Raw genomic sequence first — 26,819 nt, forward strand, 5'->3', positions numbered from 1 at the left:
TTGCTCGCCACGCTCAGTGAAGCCATTGTTACAAAGAGAACCTGACGAAGGACTTAACTTCAGATCAAGTCTGTTTGCCATCATTATTTTTTAAAGCCATTTAGAGCAGACATTTATTGGTGCTAGTAAACTCAGCTGTTGTGAAGAGGGTTCCCCACCCTCTTGGATTCTTAAACCAAAGAGAAAATCCCAGCCTCACCCGTGCAGCACAACCCAGGGACTCAGGCACCACTGCAGCAGCGCAGCGGACGCAACTGTTTATAAAAAGGCATGGATGCTTACAGCCTGGCGCTTAAGCAAATACACGGTTCTTCCTCCTTTCCCGGGGCAGGCACCCTCCCTGAGGCCACAGCTGGGGGCTAAAGGCTATCAGAAGCTGCAGGCTTTCTTTTTGCTTGAACAAACTTCACCCACCAAGCTGACTTAGCACGGCCTCAGCAGGACCCACCGCGGGTGCGCTGCACGAGAAAAGGCGGATTAGGAGCAGCCGCAGGAATGTTTAGGGAGCTGCAGCCGTAATTTATGACAGGCTCTGCAGGAAGGGCCCGCACTACAGAAAATGCGCCATGTGTGACGCCCTCCGCCAGGAGCCGGCCTGGGCTGGGTCCACAGACCCCCGCCCAGTTCCCACCGCCTTTGTCCTGGGAAGCTGCCTGACCCTGCTGACCGGGAACAGTGGCGATCTGGCACATCTTGCTGATAAGGCCTTTGCGGCACCGGGACGGCTGTAAAAACACAGCCGATTTTGTGTGCACCTCCGAGCCACTGGCAAACTCGGGCCTGTGAGTCTGGAAAAGTTTGCCTGGATTCCTGCTCACCTCTGACCCACAGCCAGGTGGAGGCAGGTCGGGGACCCTCACCCTCCACCCCTACCCATGCCGACTCGGGCCCCAAGATCAACACTAATAGTGATTAATTCCAACTGCGGCTAAAAGTCCCCTGGCCGAGGTGCAGGCCTTACCCTGTGAACTGGCATGCGCCCGGCCAGGCACCCTCCTCCTGTGGGTACTGGGCCAGGGAGGGGGTGCCTGCGGCCCAGCACGGCAGCTGCAGCAGCTTCAGGGAGTGTCTGACCCTGCAGCTGCGGCAGCTCCAGGGAGTGTCCGAGCTGGAGGGGATGTCCCCTGGCAGGTCTGGTGCCCTCAGAGCCAGGGTGGGGGTCCGGGGGGCCCAGGGACCCTCGGACTGGGGGACGAGGTGGAGGAGGGAGGCCTGACATCCTTGGAACTAGGGTGGGGGATCCCTGGAGGACCAGCACCCTTGGGTGGGGGGTGGGGGCATCCCGGGAGATCTGGCTATCCTGGGGGCATGGGGTATATGGAAGGGAGTCAGGGTGGCCTTCACCAATGGAGTTAGGTCGGTGTCCCGAGAGAGCGTGTGGCCTTCAGAGAAGGGATGGGGTGGGAGTGGGGGTCCCTGGAGGCCCAGAAACTCTCCGAGGGGCCAGGCGGAAGATCCAGGAGGGCCTCGCCCATCCCCCAGCCACCCACCAGCCATCTGTGACCCACTGGAGCAGAGCTGAGCAGCGGGACGGTGGGAGGATGCCCCAGGTCTCACATCATGACCCTCGATGCTGGAGTGTGGGAGCTTGGCCTGGAGTGGAGCCAAGGGGCCAGAGGCCACGGTCCACACTGCCCTCTTACGGGAACCCTTAAGAAACCTCCACCACTGACTGTCCTCTCTCCTGCCCAGGGCCCAGGCCAGGCCACCTGTCCTAGGGGTGTCAGCAGGCTGGGCAGTAACTCAGCAGCCCCTGCTGCCTGCACTGGTGGGTGCTATGATGTCACCCATGGTACCTCTCAGAGGGTCACCCCTACTATGTCCCAGCTGGCACTTCTCATTGCCCACTTAGGGTCTGATTTTCAAATGCAGCGGCTCAAGTTTCTTTTTAGAAAGGAAACAGCTATTCAGCCACTTGTGATTTTTTTATATAAGATGATACAATACTGGCATCCTAACAACCACGGGTTTGATTGGAGAAGTTAGCACAGGCAGTCTCTCTCCACTTCCACATCTCCTCGCGATTTTAGCTCTTACCTGACTGTCATAAGAGCTTCCCACACTCCTGAGCGAGACTGCGCCTGTTCGTTCTCCAGCGTGCAGCTCCTGTCTGGGTGCCTTGGGATAACAGCCAGTGGGCATTACAGGCATGCTGTGGCTTCTGAGTGTCCCTTTGAGAGTTCATTGGTGTCATTCTGGATTAAGCTGGGATGGGCAGAATGTAGTGAAATCCGCAAATGTGGGGGGCAGGGGGAGGAGCATGCAGGACCCATGCCCATCCCCGTCTCTGGGGTGCCCGGCCGTGTCCAGCCACAGACTGCAGCTGTGCCAGCTGCTAGAGAGCCTGGCTTGACATGGGCTGATCAGTGGGGACAGGAGAGTCCCCACAAGGACCTCCATGTCCCCTCCACCCCTGGGAGCACTTCCCTTTCTGAGTCTAGACCCATCCTGTTTTCTTGGAGAAGCCTTAGCCCCAGGTCTCTGAGGGGTGGGTGGATTTCCCCTGGGCCTCTCCCCAGTCAGGCCTGCAGGCCCTTGGGAGCCCCCCAGTTACTGTGATCAGAAGAGAGTCTCAGACACCCGCATGTTCCTGAGATGCCCCTGAGAGAAACCCACCTACTGCCACACATTCCCGGGCCAAGGACACAGAGTCCCTGGTGCTGGCTGCCTGGCCCGTGCCCTGGCCCAGGCCTCAGATGGCCCAGCCTCCCCTTTCTGAACTGCTAGTTCCTGACCACACCTTCCTCAGCCCCAAGACAACCTCCTCTTTTCAGGAGGCCCCTGGCAAGTTGCAGTGACCGGCCCCAGCAGCTCTGCTCAGTGAGCAGAGTGCCAAATGGAGGCCCCTGGGCTTGCCCAGGCTGCAGAGTCTACCTGAGCCCCCCCATTCTCAAGGGTGTCCTGCATCCCCAACTCCCCCTGTGGGGTCAACCAAAAGGTGCCAAGCTGACAGCGGGTACACCATTCTGCCCACCCAGCCATCCTGGCACGTGCCTTCCTCGCTCCCAGGAGAGCTGAAGCCCCGTGTCCTGACCCACAGGCCAGGGTTCAGCTCATGGCCACTTTCAGAAACAACCGAATTCACTCCACACCCCAAGCTCCCCCTCACCCCACACCGGCAACGGGTATCTCGCTTACATACACAAAATTGAACAAAAGAAACTTGAGAATCTACCCAGGTGGGCTCCTGGTGGAAGCCGGGCTCTGCCCTGTCCCCTGGATGCCCCCAGCTGGGAACTCTGACCTGGGTCCTACCTGTTCAGTTTGCCACCCCCTTTATCAATATCAATATCCAGATAAAGCAAATTAAAATAGGGATGCATCTCCTTCTGCACAGACTCTGTGAAAGTTCCAGAGGGGACCCTCTTGGTGGCAACCAGAGGAAAACCAAGTGCAGGCCGACCTGCGTCCGCAGGGTGAGGGCTGGGCGTGCACTGAGAGCCGTGCAGACACCCACGAACTACACTCAGCCTTGCCCTCTGGTCTCTGCTTCCTAGATTTACTATAAAGTCATCAAGGACATCGAGCCAGGTGAAGAGCTACTGGTGCACGTGAAGGAAGGCGTCTACCCGATGGGCACGGTGCCGCCCAACCTGGATGGTAAGACCCCTTCCCCGAAACTGGCCTCGGTCCCTGGAAGCCCCCAGCCCACCCGGAAGAGGAGAAGATGCCTGGGAGGACCCAGGGCCTCTCATCCCCTCATGCCACCTAATGAGGGCCAGGAGGCCCCAACTGCTGGCCGGCCCCGTTTTTTGCAGGAATTGCCCACCCCCACAAAGGCTCAACCTAAATAAAGGCTCTCTTGTTCTTCTTCCCTGGGGCACAGGAGCTGCACCCAGAATTTAAGAAGGGCTTCGGGCAAGGGGCAAATTTGTATCCGGTGGATTACAGCTTTGCAGCATTAGGGTCCCAGGTGATTTTCCAAACTATGTTTTATTCTGGCTATTGCTCTTCTTAGCAACAGCAGCCTTTGCTTTCCCCGTTTGTACGTAAGCAAACGAACAAACACACACCAAGTCAGTTTTCAGCTTGGAAGCGTTTCTGGCTGCCCAGAGCTCTCTGTGGTGTGGAAAGTTTCAGTTTCATTTCAGAGTGTGGATGACGGCATATGTATCTTGAGAAGTGATGGGCATCCACAGCGAAAGTCCCAGGGAAGCGAGTGTTCGGGGCACTTTCATCCAGCAGGAGGGATGATGTCGGGTCTGAGGCTGCTCTCACAGTGATGTGGAGTTGCCCCACTCTTCTGACAGGGCTTCGGGAAGCCTTCCGAGTTTCCTTTTCCCTCGATCTGCCGGCCCCTCTCTGTTGAGTAGAGATGTGACAAGTGAGTTTCCCTGTCACCTTCCTTCACACCCAAGTACAGCCGAGAGGATGCCTGAGAAAATTCCAGTCCCACACAGATGATGCGTTCCCAACAGGCTCATTCCTGCCTCCACGTTCATTCCCACACGGGGCCCTGGCCCCACAGCTCCTAGCCTGTTCCTCCAAGCAGATGGCTCCAGGGTTCCAGCCTCGCTGCTTTTGTTTGGGGTGAGACCCCACAAGTGAACAGGAACGGGAGCTCCTTCCTGGCCGTTTCCGGAGCGGGTGACCCCTCCTGGTGCTGAAGCCCGAGGGGAGGCTGAGTTTCCCTCCTGGTGCTGGAGCCCCAGGGGAGGCTGAGTTTCCCTCCTGGTGCTGAAGCCCGGGGGTGGGGGGAGGCTGAGTTTCCCTCCTGGTGCTGGAGCCCCGGGGGAGGCTGAGTTTCCCTCCTGGTGCTGAAGCCCGGGGGTGGGGGGAGGCTGAGTTTCCCTCCTGGTGCTGGAGCCCCGGGGGAGGCTGAGTTTCCCTCCTGGTGCTGAAGCCCGGGGGTGGGGGGAGGCTGAGTTTCCCTCCTGGCTTCTTTGACCTCCCCTCCAAACACACAAGGCTTAATGATGAATGCCATTCACTGCACCTTTCTCTAAGGAGCCACTCTGATTTCACGGTGACAGAATGGTGCTGGAATTAGCAGGAAGGCTTCGAGACCAGGCTGGGAGAGCTCTGCCTTAATTTACCCTTTCCAGCACTGAGCGAGGCCCAGCCATCGGGCTCCTTCTTTGGTGCAGTAACCGTCATGTCCCCAGTGACCACAGAAGGACAGTCTTATGAGCCGGATTCTATCTGTACTCTCCTCTAAAGTTTGGTTTTAATTAGGCCGTTGAGAAAAGAAAAATAAATTGCCGAGATCTGGGTAGCCGAGGGGAAGGTCTCATTTTCCTTAAAATAATTGTTGAAAAGATCTGTGAATCTTAGCGCACAAGAACGCCGAGAGTCGAATCTACTTGGCTTAGGAGAGTGCTTGACGATGGAATTTCATTTGTACAATGAAATTTCTTTCTTCCAAATGGTTTTCTAAAAACCTCGATTTCTGTTCCCCACCCACCTCCAGCCCCTGATATTAAATAACCTGGGTCTACATTTTCCTAATAATTTATCCAACATTTGTGGGCTAATTGCTTTCCACACATAATGGCCCAACATCAAATATTTGACTTTTCCTGCTCTTTCCTGTCAAGATCATGCCTCTCCAATGGCCACCTCCCCCACCAGCTAAATTCTGCATCGCACAGAAAGAAAATGCAAAAATGTTCCTCACTAAGATAATTATCATAAAAAATCTTTTATCCCAGCCTCAGCTCCACGCAGCCAGCCCCTTATCACTGCAGGGACTTGGAGGAGGCTCTCCAGCTCCTTTGAGCCTCGAGTCTGGTAGATTAGTACATAGACGCGGTGTAATTGTGAACCCCTCGGCTCTCCGGGGCCATTAGGCACCGATTTATTTTTCTGTTACATTCCTGCTCTGCCATCAAAGTTGCTGATGGAACTTCAGATAGGCCAGCAAGGCATAGATGTGGCAAACAAGACGTGAGGTTGCCACGGCGTTGGCTCAGTCGATGTAGGTGACGGGTCCATGCCGTGCCCCAGCCCCACGCACCCCCGCCGAATGAAGAGAGTTCCATTTCCACTCACTATGTTTTGTGCTTTTGTTGGGAGAAGAGGGCTTGGCTGGAGACCGCATTCAGGCAGCTAGAAAGACACAGGAGGCCCGTGGGGGCCAGCCCGCTTCGGGAGAACGGAGCCTCTCTGCCCTGCAGTCCCTGGGCTGGCCCCGTTCCCTCTGCCGAGCCACAGCTCTCAGGAATGCACGGCCCATTTTCACACAAGTGGTTCAGGCCACAGGGAAGCCACTTTCAGAGGCATGCGACTTAGTGTTTTGGTTTTGCACTTACAATGGAGAGGAAAGAATTCTCTTTCGTGAGAACTTTTTGCTCTTGGGAGACAATGAGGAAAGTCACTTCCATTCCAATATGCTTTTCTTTTGAGAAAGCCTCACAACGATTTGCTTCTCCTCTCTCCAAAAGAGGTCAAGAGGAGGCAGTGCGTGGGGCACAGAGCGTATGAGCCAGCCAGGTCGTGAGATCAGAGATAGGAAGAAGGGAAATAGCATCAGGATAGGATATGTTCTTTCAGTATTTCTTTAAAACAGAGTTTCTTGTGCTGAGAAAATGAAAATGCCATCAACTCTGCCCCCAATTCGGAACCCCTCCTCGAGCCCCAGGGGTGTATTCAGGGCCAGTCTTACCTGCCTGGAAGATGCCCAGGTGAAGACCCGTCCACACCACCCAGTAGGGGCGGGCCAGACTCAGGTGTGTCCTGTCCCCGATGGAACAGGACTCTGTCCTCCGATGGGGGCCCAGCTCCGTCCGTGGAGGGCTGGGGAGAGGAAGCAGCAGGGCAGGGATGGCCACTGAAGTCAGCCCCAACACGTTCAGGGCACCCTCCAAGGCGGTGAAGTGAGAATCAGACTGAATTCTCATTTGCCGTTGAAATTTTTGTTTTCATCCCAAATTCTAAATGAGAACTGGAAAAAAGTTGGTCAGTAATACAAGGGGGTGGGGTCGGCATTTCTTCTTGTCTTTGTTTTCAAATTTCAACTTCTGCGATTGTTCTTCAGTGGGTCCAGAAAGAGTGAAATACAAGTTGGCATTTCTAACTGGATCACGATGCTGGCTGGAGGCCCCATCTCAGCCTCCTTCCAGCCTGGGGAAGTTGGAATCCACCCACAGGCAGCTTCCCGGCTCTGCGGGTTGCTGTGTCCTGCCGCAGATGGGGCTCGGATCTGCAGACCTTGTTCCCAGGGAAAATCCCAGTTTCCAAAGACAAGGGAAGGCCTGAGAGAGGTGACATCCAGCACCCCCTCACTCACAGGCTCACCTTGCTTTCCCCAAAACCCTCAGTGGGAAATTGGGTCCCTGCCAGCCCTGCTTCCTCGGCTCCCAAACCACGGGCAGACTGCAGCGCCCACCCCCCCCCCGCCATACGCCTCTTCCTTGGACAAGTGACTCAGTCTCGCCCAGCCTCAGTTTGCCAGTTCTGAAGCAGGCATACAGATACCGTAGCACTCACCTGGGTGCACGCAGACTGAGGCGAGGCTTCAGTGCCCAGATTCTCTTATGTTCTTAAGACAGGACCTACCCCATGGGGCTCCCACTAGCCCCCAGGTGCCAGCCTTGCCACCATGTCATTTGCACAGTGGGCTTTTTTGAAGAATTTGCAGGCTTGAGTCGCATTTCAAGGTGGCATTTTATAGACTTCAAGGGTGAGCATTTCCTGCCACTTCCTCCTACTGTGTGCATCCTGTTTGAGGGTCCCTCCCGGCAGCACCTAGGTGCTTTGGTTTGTTCAGTGAGTGTCTGGTAAGCTCCAGGTAGCAGCTTTCCCAGAGAGGTTTGGGATGGAGCCTTCCGCGCCCTGGAGGCCAGAGCTGAGGTATGGAGAACAGCCCTGTTGGAAGTGACTGAGGGCTCTGGGCGTCCTCTGGCTTTTTTCCCTTCGTCATCTTGTTTCCCCCAAACCAGTGCTTTCCTGAGGCTCAGGTCAGCAATCAGGGCCAGGATGCTGGGACTAGAAATGAATCCGAAGTGTCTGGCGCATCGTGACTGGCAGTGGTGCCTGCCCAGTTACCCCCAATGCACACATCCCCAGGACACTTCTCAGCCAGGCAGCCCTTCCCCTCTGACAGATACTTACCTCTGTCCAAAGACAGCACCGAAAGTCACATCTGGCAAGCCAGCATCTGCGTCTTGGTTGCGGGGCGAGGGGGCGTGCCATCCAGTGTGCCTGCTGCAGTCTCTCAGGTCTGGCGTCCTCTGGAATCTCCACCATGGGCACCTGAGGCTCAGGGAGGCAGGCTCTGAGGACCCACCAGGGGTGCTGGGGTGGCCCAGGCTACATACCGGCGTCTCCACCCTTAGGCGCAGGGAAGCTTCCCGTCAGCAAGGAGGTGCCACTTCTGCTAACCCTGTACTGCCCAGTCTGCAGAGCACTCCGCCCTTCCCTTAGGACTCAGAAAGACCCATGACCATGGTGGTCTCTCCGACACAGGGAGGGGACAGGAAGTGACAGCCCTCTTCCATCTGCCCCCATCTCCTTGCCTCAGCAATCCTCAGGTTCAGGCCTTTGAACCAACATTCAGACCAAGTTCATGAAGACTCTGCTCAGTGCTGTTCCCTGCACCAGTTTTTGTGTGTGTGCATATGCCCCACACACTCCTATAAGCACACACATGCACACACACATCACACACATACATCACACTCACACACATCACACATATACACACATCACATGCACACACACATCACAGGCACAAACACATTATGTGCACACACATCACATGCACACACATCACACATGCACACATACACATCACATATACACACCACACACATCACTTGCACACACATGGCATGTACACACACATGTACAGACGCATCACATGTAGGCACACACAATCACACACATCACATGCACAAACACATCACACACACGCACACTCACATGCACATGCACACATCACATGGACACACATCACATACACACATCACACGCACACATCACATGGACACACACATCACATGCACACACATCACACTCACATGCACACACACATCACATGGACACACACATCACATGCACACACATCACATGCACACACATCACACACACATCACACTCACACATCACATGCACACATCACATGGACACACACATCACACGCACATCACACTCACACATCACATGCACACATCACATGGACACACACATCACACGCATACATCACATGCACACACAAACATGCACATTAGCACATGCACATTCATATACAAACGTGCACGCATATTCACACGTGCACAACTGAACACCCCTTGGCGTACACACACAAGCAGGTAAACACAGAATGTGCTTGTTCACACACATGTTCACAGGCACATTTGTGCACATAAAACACGTACAACACACATAACAGCCACCTACGCACACAAATATTCACACATGTAGGTGCATGCCGAAACACAGGCACATTCACACACATGCACATGAGTACGCATGCCGGCTCACACAAGCATGGGTGTCAGCATGTAAACATGCACACACCGTCACACAGAGGTGCAGGGACATGGATGCAGCTGTGCTGAGACGGTCACATTTGCATGCGCACACAGCTGCGCCCGTGCACTCACACCCTGGTGCATACACAGCAGCCTTCGGTTCATTTGGGAAAGAGCTCAGCATAAGCGTTCCTTCCAGAGCTGTGCGGGACGAGGTGTCCTGTGGGGAGGGGCCTCCTGTCTTAGGCGGAAGGCTGCTGCGGGCAGGGGAGGCGGGGACCGGCGCCCCCCCACCAGGATGACAGCTCCCGGCCGACTGTTTGGCTTGGCAGGCCGGTCAGGATGCTGCCTCATAAGCTTAATAATGGCTGCCCCCCTTTTAATTTGTTTGACCTTGATGACGATAATTTATTATATGCACTGGAGCGCTGTCATCGTTTTTCTCCTGATTCATAAACAAAGCACTTGGCCCGGCTTCCTCCTCCACTCCCGAGTGCCGGGCCTTCTTCAGTCCACAGTGGCTGCCTGGGGCACAGGCAGGGCCGAGTGCCGCAAGGGGCTCCCTCTGAGGCACAGACGGGGGCCTCTGGTACTGCCTAGGGCTGGCCCCTGATGTCTCCCCGGGCCGGTTCCCAGGGCAGGCTCCTGGGTGCCCAGATGAAGACTGGAAGGAAGCACAGTAGGACTGGCCAGCCTGGGTGCAGGCCCCGGGGGCACCATAGGGAGGGGCCTGGTCTCCAGAGCCCCCGAAGGGCCCTGGGCGGGGTCTGCGGCTCCCTCACCGCCGCCTGGTTCTCTCTCTTGCAGAGGAGTCCACGTTCCGCTGTGACGAGTGTGACGAGCTCTTCCCATCCAAGCTGGACCTGCGGCGCCACAAGAAGTACTCATGCAGCTCGGTGGGGGCCGCGCTCTACGAGGGCCTGGCTGAGGAGCTCAAGCCTGAGGGCCTAGGTGGTGGCAGCGGCCAAGCCCACGAGTGCAAGGACTGTGAGCGGATGTTCCCTAACAAATACAGGTGCCGCCGCCTCCCCTCTGTCTCCCCGAATTCAATTTTCCTCCCCTCAGTCTTCCTCCCCTCAGTCTCCTCCCCTCAGTCTCCCTCCCCTCAGTCTCCTCCCCTCAGTCTCCCTCCCCTCAGTCTCCTCCCCTTAGTCTCCTCCCCTCAGTCTCCCTCCCCCCAGTCTCCCTCCTCTCAGACTCCCTCCCCCCAGTCTCCCTCCTCTCAGTCTCCCCCCTCAGTCTCCCCCTGTTCAGTCTCCCTCCCCTCAGTCTCCTCCCCTCAGTCTCCCTCCCCCGAGTCTCCCTCCTCTCAGACTCCCTCCCCTCAGTCTCCCTCCTCTCAGTCTTCCCCCCTCAGTCTCCTCCCCTCAGTCTCCCTCCCCTCAGTCTCCTCCCCTCAGTCTCCTCCCCTCAGTCTCCCTCCCCCAAGTCTCCCTCCTCTCAGTCTCCCTCCCCCGAGTCTCCCTCCTCTCAGACTCCCTCCCCTCAGTCTCCCTCCTCTCAGTCTCCCCCACTCAGTCTCCTCCCCTCAGTCTCCCTCCCCTCAGTCTCCTCCCCTCAGTCTCGTCCCCTCAGTCTCCTCCCCTCAGTCTCCCTCCCCCAAGTCTCCCTCCTCTCAGTCTCCCTCCTCTCAGTCTCCTCCCCTCAGTCTCCCTCCCTCAGTCTCCCTCCTCTCAGCCTCTCCCTGCAGCCTCCTCCCCTCAGTCTCCCTCCCCTCAATCTCCCTCCCTGTCCTTCCCCTGCCTCACCCTCCCTGACAGGTGGAGACAAAGGGCCCCCTAGTGTGACATGCCCTGGGGACATGTGCCCAGGCCCCCATGGCTGGCAGCCTGGTGCTGTGGGCAGGGCAGGTGCAGGAGCACGTGGCTGGAGCCGCAGGTGTCCCCTGGCTCTGACCACAAATGTTGGGGCCCCCAGAAAACCATCTCCTGGGCTCGGGGCCCTGTACCACCTGGGCTGCCCCCCAGGAAGAAACTAGAAAGGAGAAGAAACCCAGGCCAGAGCCTGTGACCTAGAGCCACTCAGCCCAGGGTGCTTCTGCAGCAAGGTCCCAGACTGGGATGGAGGTGGCAGCATCCGCCACCGCCACCACCACCGCCACAGAGGGATTCATGCTGGCCCCGCCCTCCTGACACACAAACAACTCCTTCCCAGACGGTAGGCAGGAGTAGGAAGGGGCACCCTATCTCCAGGCCACCAGCCCTGCTCCCCACAGTGGCAGCCGCCTGTCCCAGGAGGGGCTTCAGAGACAGGAGCAGGCCCACGCTGGCCCTCCCCTGCCCCGAGGTCAGGCAGCAGCCAGGATCTGGGTCCTAGATGGGCTTGGGGACCTGTGTGACCCCGGAGAAAGGCAAGATTCCTGGTCTCTGTGGGGAGTGAAACTGGGACATTCACTCCAGCGCTGCAGGAGCTAGGGAGACTTTTCCAGCATGGGCCCCTCCTCCTGCCTCTGAGGATTTCCTCCAGGGCAGCCTCGCAAAGTCAGAGCAAAGCCCATCAGGCCACTACCCGGCTATGTGATTGCTGGGGATTACCGCCCACCCCTGCGCTGCCCCCCGGGGACAGCAAACCCTCCACCTGGAACAGACGACTGAGAAAATAAGGAGAAAATAAGCGCTTGGGCAAATCCTGACTGCGGCCCTTCCCAGTAAACGCCGCTCAAGAGGGTCCATGTTTTCTTTACATAAACACATAAATCACAATTAACAACAGGGGGAAAGATACAGTCTCCTGATGCTCGGGAACCAGGCGTTTCTGATCTGAATGGATGGCTGGGCCCCGTAATTAACGAGCCGTGATATATCACTGCTTTGCTCATGAAGATTAACGGTCATCCCTGGGACTAGGGAAGCCGGGGGTCCCCCGAGAGCCGGAAATTAGAGCGGCTCCTTCATCCAAGTGGAGGGGCCCCTCCGAGCAGCTGTGCTCTGCACCCTTCATGTCACCTGGAGACCCCTGTGTGACTCCTGGCCTGCCTCCCCCGTGTATGCCCAGCACTCAGAGGGGCATCCTTGGGTTTCAGGGCCTTGCCCCACTCCTGGGTTCATGCCAATGTTGAACCCTCCTTTTCTTAGGCCCAAGCTTAGCCTCAAGGCCAGGACCATCTTGAGAGGCAGCCAGGGAGTGTGGGTTGGGGTCCAGCCCTGCCTCTGGCTGCCCTGGGGTGGTCTTGGGTGAGGGATGGAATTCTCCAGGCACCGGCTTCCTCATCTGCTGAGGGGAAGGCTGCCTCTGCCCCTCACCCCAGGCCATCACAGAGAGAAGGTGGACAGGGAGATGCCAGCACAGCCCTGATCCCCCTGCAGTGTGGTGGGGTCCCCGAGGGGACGCTGGGAACAGGCTCTGTGGGGCTGGGGTCCCCATCCTGGGCAGAGGGCAGCAGCTGGGCCCCGCAGTGACCCGGTCCTCTGCACAGCCTGGAGCAGCACATGGTCGTCCACACGGAGGAGCGAGAATACAAGTGTGACCAGTGCCCCAAGGCCTTCAACTGGAAGTCCAACCTCATCCGCCACCAGATGTCCCACGACAGTGGCAAACGCTTTGAATGTGAAAACTGCGTGAAGGTAACACCCGGGCGGGCCCGTCCCAGCCCCAACGCAGCAGGAGCCCCAACACTCCTTACATCCCTGGCCCACTTGCAGATAGAGCACGGCGGAGCGGGTTGGAGGCCCCGGGGTCACACAGGCCTTGTGTGGTATTAGGAAAGAAAGGAAGTCTCAGGGAAGACTGTGACCCTGAGACATAGAGGCCCCAGCTCAGAAAGATCAGGGCAAGACCAGAACCCAGGCTAGGGGCTCAGCTCCTGCCCTCCTGCCAGTGTGGAAGGAAGAGGCTGGCGGGGGTGAGCTTCCACCCCAGCCCCCCAAGGCCACAGTGCCACCACTGAAAATGCTTTCTGTAGCCCTGTCTCACGCAGTCTCATGGTCCACAGTTCAGGAATTGGTCTGGAGGAAAGCCAGCCAAGGAGGCTCTGTGGCCCACCTAAGGCCATCCAGTGGGTCGCTGCCACAGCAGAGACCTGTCCCGGCCTTTTTGGGGCAGAGAGAAATGTGGCAAGAAAGACAGACAGGGCCCTGCCCTTGTGGCCATTGTCCAGCAGCCAGAACTGCAACCAGGCAGGTGTCCATGTGGGGCACAAGCCCACAGCATCCCTCTCTCCAGGTGTTCACGGACCCCAGCAACCTTCAGCGGCACATTCGCTCCCAGCACGTGGGTGCCCGGGCCCACGCCTGCCCCGACTGCGGGAAGACCTTTGCCACATCATCCGGCCTCAAGCAGCACAAACATATCCACAGCACGGTGAAACCTTTCATATGTAAGTGGTCGCCCAGCCTGGCTGCCCGCCCTCTGGGTGCACAGATGCCATGGGGGTCGGGCCAAAGTGTGCCATCCCCCAAGGTCTCCCCACATCCAGGGGACCCCATTTTGTTTAGAGAGCACTCCTGGTAGGTTCTGACATCTCTGCTGCGTGCAGCCCGGCCCCGGCAGGCACCCTTGGCGTTTGTCCCTCACTCCTCCTGCCCCCCATCCTGCCGTCCTCCACAGCTCCCCTTGCTTCACCTCACAGGGGCTGGAGGGGACCAGTGTGTGATGGGAGGGACCAGGGCCCTGCAGAAGGAGCTGGCCCCTCCCTCCCTGTGGCTACTACTGTCCCCTAAACTCACTCCCTGCCCTTGCTGAGCTCCAGAAGGGCGTGCACGTGACAGTCCCCGCAGATGCCCATGGGGATTGTCAGGGCAGTGTCTCTAGGGGGCCCAGTGTGTGCCCAGTGCTGTTCCACTGCAGGGTCCGCACTGAATTAAAGAGCCACTGTCTTTAGGGGACTCACACACTAACAGAGGAGACAGCAAGGTGGCAGGCACGGCTCCGCGTGCGGCTCTGCAGGACACAGCCTCACAGGGGGCCGGGCTGGCAGCCTGGCATGCGTTCTAGCAGAGACACAAGGATAGTGAGCCCTAGGCGCCTGTGGAGGAGGCTCAGAGGGAGCTGTGAGCATAGAGGCCGAGGCTAGGGTGTGTTTGAGAGATGAGTGAGGGGATGAGAAGAAAGGGCCAGGCGGCAACTCACACCCGTAATCCCAGCACTTTGGGCCGGCCAGATGGGAAGATCACTTGAGGCCAGGAGTTCGAGATCAGCAACATAACAAGACCGCATTTCTACCAAAAAAAAAAAAAAAAAAAGTTTTTTAATTAGCCAAGCATGCTAGTGTGTGCCTGTGGTCCCAGCTACTCAGGAACCAAGGGTGGGAGAATACCTTGAGCCCAGGAGGTTGAGGCTACAGTGAGCCAAGATCACGCCACTGCACTCCAGCCTGGGCAACAGAGCAACACTCTATCTCTAAGGAAATAGAAATAAAAGAGAGGTAAGAGGTCACCAGGGCCAGGTCCTGGGGGCTTGTGGGCCAGGGCAGGGACTTTGACCCTGATTCTCAGTGAGGTCAGAAACCCCTGCAGGCTCCTATCAGCTGAGCCCTGCATCGAGTCTCTGCTTCCCAAGCCTTCTCACATGGCATCCTCACAAAAGCCTGGGGAGGGGCCCTTCTGTGTCCAGCTGACATAGGAGGAAGGTGACATTACAAGACGTTGAGTGACCATGAGTTCCAGGCTGGGCTGTGGATCCCAGATTTTAGCTCCAGGGGCCTGGATCCCAGATTTTAGCTCCAGGGGCCTGGATCCCAGATTTTAGCTCCAGGGGCCTGGATCCCAGATTTTAGCTCCAGAGGGCCTGGCTCCCAGATTTTACCTCCAGGGGCCTGGCTCCCAGATTTTAGCTCCAGGGGCCTGGATCCCAGATTTTAGCTACAGAGGCCTGGCTCCTGGCCTGGGGCTGGGTGATTTGAACCTTCCAGCCTCTGTGGCATTCGTGTGGAGAGAGGGGGTTGCTGGGAGCTTGGGAACCTGGGCTCAGGTGTTCTTGCCAGTGTGGGCCACTCAGGCACTGACCAATGCCCACCAGCCAGCCAGGCCCCTGTCAGCACCTGGGTTGTGCCTGTCCCACCCACCGCACAAGCCCCGTCGTCCAGCTGTCCTGCTAGGGGTGACTCAGCCCCAGCCTAACCTGGACCTCTCGCCCCCTCCAGCTAGGGAACCAAGGGGAGGAGGAGCTCTGCCCTCCGGCCACTCCACAAGTGCCGTTTTCCCATTTGCTGACCACCGACCTCCCAGTAGGAGCATGCCCGATGTGTGCCTGGCTCCAGTGCCCTGCCGAATAACACCCCTTCCCTCTGGGAGAAACTAGCATGGGGCAAGCTGGGCAGGAGCCGGGGGAGGGGCATGACTGTCCCCAGATGCAGTGACTCCCACTGGGAGAGCAGCACCAGTGAGCACCTCAGATGACAGCTTGGAGCTCGGTAGCAAGCTCAGAAGCAGGAACATCGTACCTAGGTTGAAACATCCCTGCCTTTTCGGGCGTGCAGACAAGCTTTCTAAAGTCCACTGTATCGTATTAATGACAAATGTCCAGGAGCTGCAGCACCCCGGGCATTCCAGCCCACCGCTCCCACCATGCTGCAAATGTTCCCCACCCCGAGTGGTGGAGACAGGACAGGGAAGTCCGGCTTGCCCTGCCCAGCCTCAGCGGCTCTTGGACCTCTTGTCCACACTCCAGGCTCACCTTTGTGGCTTGGCTTTTGGCTAAGGAGATAAAGCTAAAAGGAAAACCTCAGACGTGGCCAGACTGGACGTATGAAGGTCTCATTCACTTAGAAATCAGGTCAGACGCAGGTGAGGCACCCCCAGCCTCTCCCAGGACGTGACAGGCATCCTTTGGTGCACACGCAAAGGGGGTCTTCAGGCTTGGAGAGGAGAATTTACAAACAAGCAAGGGAGTCCAAACAGCAGGGCCCTTTCTAGGAACAGTCAGCCGCTTGCAGGAGAGGTCACGGCGGTGCAGGCGCTCACGGGCAGGCTCCATGTCCACCTGCTGGCTGGGGCAGCCATGGCGCGGGCAGATGGAGGAAGCCCTGGTCCCCACCTCGCTGGCCAGATGGAGGGGGTGTCACTCCTAGTGATGTCTTTCCCACCAAGGAGCTCACCTGTGCACTGGGGTGTGTACGCACATGTGTGTGTACACGTGTGTGTGCGTGTGCATGCGCGCCTGTGTGTGTAAGAGAAAGGGGCTGTAGGGAGAGAGGAGAGGAGGACAGGAGAGAGGGGATGTGTATCTGGGCGTGGTGTGGACAGGCTCACATTGGCACTTTTCACAAAGGGCCTTTGCTCTAATTGTGCACTTGTGTGTGTGAGTGTGGGCACTGAGTTGGTGCATGTATCAGTGTGTATGAGTTGTGTAGGAGCAAGTGTGAGTGTGCATTCACACAGGCACCCTGCCAGGAGAAACTGCTGACCAGGCGAGCCCTGGCCTGGACCCCTCCCATCTTGGCAGGGCCCTGGGGGGCTCCCCTGCAAGGGCTGGCTGCGCAGGCCGTCCTCCACCCCTTCAGGCAGCTGCCTCCCTCTGTCAGCTCCGAACCAGCTGAGGCCATCCCCAGGGTCCAGGACCTTCCCCTGCAGGGACCTCCGTCTTTCAAGGCCTCTCTTCTTCCCCAGCCCTTCTGCAGAGCCCCACATCAGTGAGCGGATGGGTGGGAACCGACGGTCCCTGAGCCCAACCCAAGCACAGCCGCTTACCCGGGAGGCCCCTCCTCAGAGCTGCCCTGGGCCAGAGGCTCCTCAAAGCCAGTCTCCGAGTCCAGATGGCAGCAGCCACTGACCAGGTACCGCCAGGACCTGCCAAAGGCTGGGCCAGAGCCAGGGTGTGCTTGTGTGGCCAGCAGGGCCTGAGCACCTCCCCAAGAGCCAGGCAGGTGACCAGGGGTATTTATAGGCCCGCCCTGTAGAGGGTCACCTCTCCACAGCAGCCCTCCAGAGAGGGCAGATGTGATGGAAGGAGACGGTTTCTCCCCTCAGCCTTGAAAATGCCCCACCAGGCTGGACCGGCAGGAAGGTAGAGCAGGTAGCACAAATAGATGTTGTGGTCAAAGAACATGTAATCTCAGAGAAAAAGCTCCCAGCTGGCACCGCCTGAGACAGGCGGCCGAGGGGTTCTCCTGAGCAGGAAGTTTGCTGGAAGCATTTCCACAGGGCTGTGTTGAGGAAGCAAATTGTCCTATAGAGAAAGACGCTTGCTGGGTTGTGTGTGTGTGCACATGTGTGTGTACGTGTGTGTGGTGTGTGTGCATGTGTGTAAGTGTGCAGTGTGTGTGTACGTGTGTATGCATGTGTGTGGTGGTTGTATGTGTGCATGTGTACATGTGTGGTGGTCGTGTATGTGTGTGTGTTTGTGGTGATTGTGTGTGTGTGCATGTGTGTGGTGGTAGTGTGTATGTGTGTGGTGGTTGTGTGTGTGCATGTGTGTACATGTGTGTGCATGTGTGGTGTGTATGTGTGCGTGTGTGTGTGGTGATTGTGTGCATGTGTGTGTGGTCTGTGTGCATGTGTACGTGTGTGTGTGGTGGTTGTGTGTGTGCATGTGTGTGTGTGCATGTGTGTGTGTTCCTCCCTTTCTCCTTAGAAAAACAAAAGGTGAAAGACAAGCTGGCGATTCACTGACACCGTTCACAGGCCTTTAGGAAAATGGCTGGGGCCCCCAGGCCTCTGGGTCCGGAGTCTGGCTGGGCCAGCACTGCCCTCTCCTGTTGAGAGAAGATGCTCGCACTCCCCGGCAGGAGCCAGGCACTGGCGCCTCCATCCCAGTCCAAGAGGTTCCCAGGAGTAGGATGTTCACTTTTCTCAGGCAGAGAAAAGTCCCTCTGAGTAGGGCCCTGCCCAGGGTGACCTCCTGTCCCTGTCAACCTCTAGCCATCCCCAAAGGGCGGCCCAGTACTGCCAGGAGCCCCAAAGTCTGGACTCCCTGAGTTGGGGTCTCCTGAGAACCTCAAGAACTATGTCACCCCAGAGACTGCCTTCTCCTGGGGTGCAGGTGGCAGGACCTGGGGCAGAGAGAGAAGGCGGGAGAAAGCTGGTAACACTGTGAACATCTAGACGGCAGGAGACCCAGGCTGCATGCTCAGTGCCCTGCTCCTGCCCCTGCTAGAAAAGCAGCAGAAGTGAAGAGGAAGGCAGGGCGGGCCCTGAGCCAGCTTGCCCTGAATCCACTGATGGAGTGGCAGACGCCATCACGTGCCTGCGCTTTGCCCATGCCCCGCCCTGGGGAGCTGGCTTGACTTCCCCAGGGACTTCTGAAAATCTTGGCTCCCAAACTAGCAACACCATGGAGGAGGAGGGTGGGAAGAGCAGTGGCGAGCCCATTCTCCAGCAGAGAGGATGGGAGATGGCAGGATCTGGACCAACCCGCCGTGGGATCTGTGCTGGTCACGGGAGGCCAGCCTTGGGGTGGGCGCATACACCCTCACGTATGTTTCCACATGCTCATGTGTGCACAAGTGTGCACACTCAGATATGCACACTCATAGAATACCCGCACACCTGCTCCCCCCCACACACATGCAGCTGCCTTATATGTGTGTGTCTGCAGACACACAGGCATGCACAGTACCCGTGGGCGCACCCGGACAGCCAGCTTCCGGCCGGGCCTGCCCCTCCCGTGGCGGGCTTCCCGGTCATTTCATGCAGTTTGTTTGGCCTCTGCTGCTGTTTCAGGTGAGGTCTGCCACAAGTCCTACACGCAGTTCTCCAACCTGTGCCGGCACAAGCGGATGCACGCCGACTGCCGCACGCAGATCAAGTGCAAGGACTGCGGGCAGATGTTCAGCACTACCTCCTCCCTCAACAAGCACCGGCGCTTCTGCGAGGGCAAGAACCATTACACACCAGGTGGCATCTTTGCCCCGGGCCTGCCCTTGACCCCCAGCCCCATGATGGACAAGGCGAAACCCTCCCCCAACCTCAACCATGCCAGCCTGGGCTTCAGCGAGTACTTCCCCTCCAGGCCGCACCCGGGGAGCCTGCCCTTCTCCACGGCGCCTCCCGCCTTCCCCGCGCTTACTCCCGGCTTCCCGGGCATCTTTCCTCCATCCTTGTACCCTCGGCCGCCTCTGCTACCTCCCACGCCACTGCTCAAGAGCCCCCTGAACCACACCCAGGACGCCAAGCTGCCCAGCCCCCTGGGGAACCCGGCCCTGCCCCTGGTCTCCACCGTCAGCAGCAGCAGCCAGGGCACCACCGCAGCCTCCGGCCCCGAGGAGAAGTTCGAGAGCCGCCTAGAGGACTCCCGTGTGGAGAAGCTGAAGGCCAGGAGCAGTGACGTGTCAGACGGCAGTGACTTTGAGGATGTCAACACCACCACAGGGACTGACCTGGACACCACCACGGGGACAGGCTCGGACCTGGACAGCGACGTGGACAGCGACCCTGACAAGGGGAAGGGCAGGGGCAAGTCGGCCGAGGGCAAGCCCGAGTTTGGGGGCGGCTTGGCGCCCCCGGGGGCCCCCAACAGCGTGGCCGAGGTGCCGGTCTTCTACTCCCAGCACTCATTCTTCCCGCCGCCTGATGAGCAGCTGCTGACCGCCACGGGCGCCGCCGGGGACTCCATCAAGGCCATCGCGTCCATCGCCGAGAAGTACTTTGGCCCAGGCTTCATGGGGATGCAGGAGAAGAAGCTGGGCTCGCTGCCCTACCACTCGGCCTTCCCCTTCCAGTTCCTGCCCAACTTCCCCCACTCCCTCTACCCCTTCACGGACCGAGCCCTTGCCCACAACCTGCTCGTCAAGACGGAGCCCAAGTCTCCCCGGGACGTCCTGAAGGCGGGCGGCCCCAGCGCCGAGTGTCCCTTCGATCTCACCACCAAGCCCAAGGACATGAAGCCTGTCCTGCCCATGCCCAAGGGCCCCTCAGCCCCCTCGTCCGGCGAGGAGCAGCCGCTAGACCTGAGCATCGGCAGCCGGGCCCGCGCCAGCCAGAACGGCGGCGGGCGGGAGCCGCGGAAGAACCACGTCTACGGGGAGCGCAAGCTGGGTGCCGGCGAGGGGCTGCCCCAGGTGTGCCCAACACGGATGCCCCAGCAGCCCCCGCTCCACTATGCCAAGCCCTCGCCCTTCTTCATGGACCCCATCTACAGGTATTCTGCACCCAGGCCTCACCCATTCTCCCTGGGGTGGACAGTGCAGGGCGGGCTCAGGGCATGGTGTTGTCTCTTTCAACGTCGTCCCCCGGCCTCTGCTGACCAGGAAGATGCCTCCGTTTTGTGGGGGGGTCTGCACCCCTCAGGAGGGATGCCTGGCTTGGCTGCTCCTAAGCCCAGTGCCTGGCCCGGGCCACATTTGGGAGGCCAGGACAGATGCTCCCGGACACATGGGGTTTTCTTGTACTGATGACCACTCAGACGTCCCACTGCTGGCCTCGAGGCCTTCCTACCCCTAGTAAACCCCCTCACCCCAACTCCAACCCCTCCTTGGCCCTCCCCCGCACCCCTCTCTCTAGCTGTCCCACTGGTCCAGCTCCCCCAATCCTCCATCAGCAGAAGTCACAGGGGCCTGGGCTGAGTGCTCCCTGCCCCTCCTAAGTGCTCCTGCCCCTTAGGAGGGGAGAGGGGAGGGGAGTGTCTTTATGGGGCCAAGGGGGAATCAGAGAAGGAGCCAGTGGTCCTTGGAGGGGAGGGGGGGTGGTATGGAGCAAGTGTTGGAGGGTTTTCTAGGCACCAGTGCCCAGTGTCTTTGATACCCCTCTTGGGGAAAGGCAAGCTTAATGCCACTCCCTGATTTCTGGACAGGTTTGCCCCTCCCTGGAATACAGGTGGGTTGGGAGAGCAGACCCAGGCTTGGGGAGGGTCCTACCTCCACCCACACGTGTCTCTGTGCTGCCCGCTTTGCTGTGCAAGGAGATGGGAAGGCCACCCTGAGGAACTCCTGACCGAATAAAGCAAAAGCAGCCAGTCCTCGACATGCTGGGGGGCTGCGTCTTGGAGGGGCAGTAGGTTTACCAAAACGCTCTCAGTGACAGCAAGGAGGCTCCCACATCCAACCCTCACTGTGGGACCCAGGCAGACAGAGAAGAGCCAGCCTCCTTCGGGAGCTGCCAGGCCAAATGAGGGTCTGCAATGGCCCTGCCCGCCGCCTCTGTTACCACCAGAGATTTGTGTTGTGATTCAGTGAGCAGGCTTGTCACCGGCATCTGGGGAAGGTTCTGGAACTGTAATCTCCAGTTCGGCACCCAGCTTGCGCTCCCCGTAGACGTGGTTCTTCCGTGGCTCCCGCCCGCCGCCGTTCTGGCTGGCGCAGGCCCGGCTGCCGATGCTCAGGTCTAGCGGCTGCTCCTCCCCGGACGAGGGGGCTGAGGGGCCCTTGGGCATGGGCAGGACAGGCGTCATGTCCTTGGGCTTGGTGGTGAGATCGAAGGGACACTCAGCACTGGGGCTGCCCGCCTTCAGGACGTCCCGGGGAGACTTGGGCTCCGTCTTGACGAGCAGCCCCGGAGGGTTAGGGCCCTGTCCAGGTGCTGCCGAGGCCCCTGGTGACCTCCCCAGGACAGACACCTCTCGGCCACTCACGTTCATAAGCACACACGGGCAGCACGCCCCTTGCCAAGGCCCAGGTCAGGGGAGGGTGCCTCAAGCTCTGCTGTGAGCACGTCCAGGGACCCCTATGAGAGCGGCCCCCACTCAGGCAGGGCTGACCAGCCAGTTGGCGGGAGGCCGGGTGCACGGGGCCCTCAGAGCAGGCTCTAGCCTCCTGCATTCGCCATCCGTGACCTGCATGGCTGCTGGCAGCCAGGGGTCTTTGAAGGTACTCGGAGGGAATGTGGAAGTGGTGGGAGGTGAACAGGAACCACCAAGGGAGGGTGTTCAGGGGAAGGCGGTGAAGGGAGGGTCTGTGTAGGGGGCAGGTAGGCTGGGCCCCCACATCCCCAAGGCCCACAGAGGAGTCTGGTGAGGGTTGGGGCAGCCCCAGTGCAGTCCACACTGTGGCCTTGTGACTGACCAGGAATACAGACAGGCGGGGCAGGCAGCTCGGCCGGGCGGGCAGCTCGGTCGGTGTGGTATGTAACCCTCTGTGCTGTTGTCCAGCAGGGTAGAAAAGCGGAAGGTCACAGACCCCGTGGGAGCCCTGAAGGAGAAGTACCTGCGGCCGTCCCCGCTGCTCTTCCACCCCCAGGTATGCCCCCAGCGCAGGCCAGGGTGCCTGGTGATGACCCACACACCAGTGGCCCCACCGCCCAGAGGCCCAGGCTCGGTGGCCAGGTTGGAGCCTGAGTTCCCGTCCAGGCTGCACCATGCACGGAGGCCCTCAAAGGCAGAGGAGGATCCCTCCCTGTGGCCCCTCAGGGCACTATCGGCTGGAGAGGTTGAGGACGGAGAGCGGTCCTCACAGGGCAGCCCCAGGGACCTCTCTGACCCCTGGCTCTGGGCTCCAGGAAGAAGGAGCTTCAGTGTCGTCCTGGGCAAAGCCTGAAGGAGCAAGTGCAGGGATTGTGAATGAGGGGAGCAGTCTCGGGTGGCAGCCCAGGGCACAGCGTGGGAGCTCTCTCTCGGGTGCACAAGACCTGACGTATGTTCAAAGGGACTGGAAGAGAGGAAGGGCCTGTGCGTGCAGAGGGGCACAGAGCCAGGCCCCAGGGAGGTGGTGGGCAGGGGGTCTTGAAAGAGACCCAGAGAGCCCTGCAGTCTGGATAGGTGAGTGCAGACCCTGCCAGGCTCCTGCCAGCCCCTGAGGCCACATCCTGGGAGAAAAATAGTGGGCAGGCAGCATGGCCAGGGCAGAGCTCCTGTCCCCTACTGACTTGGTCTCATTGCTGAGAGCCTGGCTCCTTCCACAGCACTGAGGGCTGCACCTGGGGAGGGTCCTGGGGTGGCACGGTGGGCCTGGCCCTGCCTGAGACTGTAGACCAGGCCGGGGCATTGTTCTCTTTCTCGCCGTTCCCGCCATGGACGGGCCCCCACCGGTTTGTGAAACCTGCACCCAGCCTGAGTTCACAGCTAAACTTAGCGCCTCCCATTGTTTCCAGGGGGCTGCGGAGTTTGGTTAATAACTTCCCCCAATTTTCCTCGGGATGGGCTGGAAAGAGCCACAGGCCAGCCAGGCACATCCTGTGTTTGTGTTTGCACGGGAGCAAGGCTTGGAATATCTGATCGGGCCGAGCAAGCTGGGTGGGAGAGGCCCACCCAGGCCTGAGGAAGGGAGCCTGGTGGGGGGTGGCTGCCATTGTCCCTCTTGCCCACTACCCCCACGGGCCGGCCACCCCTGCTGCCTGTCCCTGCAGTCCGGAACCAGGAGGTGGGGGCAGGAAGAGAGAGATGACTAATAAATCACCAAATGGTCTAAGGTTGGGCCATCACTGGGCAGAAGGCAGCAATTACTAATGTCCTCCACAAAGCCCAGAGCCGTGGCCATTCGAAGGCCGCAGCCCCTGCTGCTCCAGGCTGCGGAGGCCCAGCTGGTGGCTTGGGGAGCAAGGCAGCTTCCATCTGCCCATCGCTGGTTCTCATCAGGATGAGAACAGTCCTGACCCCTGCAGCCTGGGTGGGGCTGGAAGGGGCCAGAGAGGAGGCCTTGGCCTCTGGTAGATGAACACGAGTTTCTACTCCTTAATTTCTTTCTGGGTGTTTTTATTGTAACCAGTCAGTTGTTCCCCAAATAGCAAAATGTCCCCACCCCAGGGGCCTGTGGTCTTTAGGTAGCATTTGTAGAAAGTCCTCTACTCCCTGCCAACAGCGGCTGGGTAATCCCTGGCAAGAGGGTCTCCAAAAAGCTGAATGCCGGGTGCCAGGCACTCGGACGCTGAGAAACCCCAGCCATGTGATGGGATAGTTTTGTTTGCCAGGGCCAGGGTCTTGCTGTAAAGAAGCAGGTCACCTCCATGAAGCTGGCTCTGCATCGCTCAGAGGCAGCAAGCCCCAAGCGAGGGCCCTGGATGAGGCGGGTTCTCATCTTCCCTGTTCCTCACCCCCACACCCATTCCATGGCCACTGGGTGCCAAGGACCCATACCCTGACCAGTTTCTCCCAGTAACCCCAGTACATGGAGACCATAAACTCTCCCTTCCCTCCGCATCTCCATCAGCTCCTGCTCGGCCCTTCCCCTCCCTCACCACAGGGGAGGCAGGCTACACAAATACCTGTTTAGCAAAGGTGTCTGGAGGGCCCTGTGGATCAAGCCTTGGGCCCTGGGGATGCTGGTTCCTGCCTTCATCAGGTGGGTGTGTGGTGCGGAGTCCTGAGGTTTGTTCCTTCTGCTGCCTTTTGCTACCCCTCAGGATGAGGAAGGCTATTCCTTTTCAGCCCCTGCCCAGCACCCCCCCAGGGCCTGGCACATAGCAGGTATCACAGGGTGGCCGTTTCCTTCTCCATTGGGGGCTGCTCTGGATCTTCAAAGGGAAAGGAAGTGGAAGAGGCGGGGCTGACACTCAGCAACTCCATCAGCCCAGCCCCTCCCCTCTCCTGTCACTAGGGCTGGAGACCTCAGTGGGGCCAGCACAGTCTGGAATTCTGATCAGAGCTCTGCCCACTGGGTGGAAATGATTAATCCCATGCTTCTAGTCTCCTAATTGAGCAAGTCTGGGCATCTCCAGGGAGCAGAGAGGCAGCTCCTAGTGCCCATATTCAAATCATCCTGTGTCGTGTGACACGTGGCGTTATTATTTTGAATATTTCCTTTGTGGGATTAAGTCTTAGAGCGGCTGTTGAATTCCTCTTTGGTACTTTGCCTGCAATTATGGCATGCTGCCACTTGGTGGCAGTGGTTCTGCAGGCCCATGAGCTATATTTAAGCTGAGATTCAGGTTGCTATTTTAATTTTTCAAGACTAAAAAAATACAATTTTTAATGTTAAACTAGATGTAATTCTGCATTTAACCCAAACTAGCCAACCAGAAGTCTTGGCCAGAGGTCAAGGCAGCTGGGCGTTTTGCCGGCCTGGGTCAAATAAGGGGTTAGGTAATCAGAAGCCTCAGCTATCTATATCGCTCAGGTCACACCCAGACTAGGCAGGGAGGCTGCTTGTTAAAGGTCAGTCTCAGCTCCTGCAGGCGAGACCCTAAACTGTAAACGGGGGACCCAGGGAAGGACAAGGCACAGCTAGCTGCAGAAAGGTGAAAGGATCCAACCCAGGGTTCAAGAAGCCTCTAGGAGACACTGCTTCCAGTGTCCACCTGAGCCCCCCGGGATGTGCTGTCCTACAGAACTCCCAGCAGTGCAGGCCCTTGAGGACAGGCGAGAGCCCAGCTGTGTCCATAACCTCCCGCTCTTATGCCCACAGATGTCAGCCATAGAGACCATGACAGAGAAGCTGGAGAGCTTTGCAGCCATGAAGACCGACTCGGGCAGCTCCCTGCAGCCCCTCCCCCACCACCCCTTCAACTTCCGGTCCCCACCCCCAACGCTCTCCGACCCCATCCTCAGGAAGGGCAAGGAGCGATACACGTGCAGGTGAGGGGTCCTGGGGAGCTGGGACAGCCCAGGGGGGCCTGAGTGTGGCATCTGTGGCCATGAACCTGTGCCCCGGGGAAAACTCAAGGTCCCAGCCACAGGGAAGCACAGCACCCGTAGTCAGTCACCTGCTTGAGGTCATGCTTTGCAAATAAGTGACATGGTGGCCTTCCCTGCCTCCCACCATGCTGTGCTCATGTGAGCTCAAGAAAATGCAACCTCGGCCCAGCCTGAACTGGGAAGGCTGAGGCTGAGGGGTGCCGGTCAGCGACAAACCTCAGCACCTGGACGGATGGGAAACCCAGCGCTACAGGCTCAGCCAATTTCTGCAATGTCGGGATGACACCTTCCCGGCTGCCTTGTGCTGGTGCAGGCCTGTCCCGGTCAGCCGGAGCCCTCCCTGTCTGCTGCTGCACTAAGGGGCCAAGATGCTTCAGGGGACAGGGGCTAGTCCTTCTGCTCCGGTGGCCCACGGCAGGCTGCTCTGTAACTGGGGCTGGGCTTCAGGGCTGCAGAAGGGACTGAAACCAGGCTACTGGGGTGGGGTCACCTGTCACATGGCCATCAGGCGTGAGACCCCCCGAGCATTAGCATGAAACCGTTTCTAGGAAATGGCCATGAGAGCCTTCCCTAATACTCCCTCCCCATCTCCCTCCACCCCAGGTACTGTGGGAAGATCTTCCCCAGATCAGCCAATCTCACCAGACACCTGAGGACGCACACCGGGGAGCAGCCATACAGGTAGGAGCTGCCTGGGCCGGGTATGGGGAGCAGGCCGCCTGCCTCCATGTGTGCGTGGCTGACCCACTCCTAGGAGTAAGTGTGCCCTTCCCAGGCTCCCTGCTGGAGTGAGCGTGCAGTGGGCGGGGTTCAGTGCTCACTTCTGGTCACTCTGTCCCTCCTGTCCTGACCTCATCAGGATGTTGTAAGGATGAGGCAGGAGGTGCCCAGGAACCTGCTGGAAGGCACCTGCCTGGCTCTCGAAGATTCGAGGGAGCAGCTCTCCACCCAACCTGGGGTGTCCACTGGGGCAGGGGATCCTCATCAGAGCAGGGCTGACCAGAGCTGAGGCCTGGAGGGTCCGCATGGGAG

The 26,819-nt window shown here is 58.8% G+C and overlaps 1 protein-coding gene across 8 annotated transcripts in view; it reads left to right on the top strand.

Annotated features, from left to right (window-relative positions):
- The window catches only part of PRDM16 (PR/SET domain 16), a 355,130-nt gene that overhangs the window by 310,795 nt on the left and 17,516 nt on the right, over positions 1–26,819 (top strand). For 4 of the 8 annotated variants that reach the window (XM_078330119.1, XM_078330124.1, XM_078330120.1 and 1 more), the window contains exons 5-12: positions 3,498–3,600; positions 10,221–10,428; positions 12,829–12,976; positions 13,575–13,728; positions 19,010–20,426; positions 22,371–22,458; positions 25,558–25,727; positions 26,391–26,468. In XM_078330119.1, the coding sequence (XP_078186245.1) occupies positions 3,498–3,600; positions 10,221–10,428; positions 12,829–12,976; positions 13,575–13,728; positions 19,010–20,426; positions 22,371–22,458; positions 25,558–25,727; positions 26,391–26,468 (2,366 nt within the window). The remainder of the gene's footprint in view (positions 1–3,497; positions 3,601–10,220; positions 10,429–12,828; positions 12,977–13,574; positions 13,729–19,009; positions 20,427–22,370; positions 22,459–25,557; positions 25,728–26,390; positions 26,469–26,819) is intronic. The other 4 variants (XM_078330122.1, XM_078330126.1, XM_078330123.1 and 1 more) reach the window with 1 other exon arrangement.

The sequence above is a fragment of the Callithrix jacchus genome, chromosome 7 (genome assembly GCF_049354715.1).
Source record: "Callithrix jacchus isolate 240 chromosome 7, calJac240_pri, whole genome shotgun sequence".
NCBI lineage: Eukaryota > Metazoa > Chordata > Mammalia > Primates > Cebidae > Callithrix > Callithrix jacchus.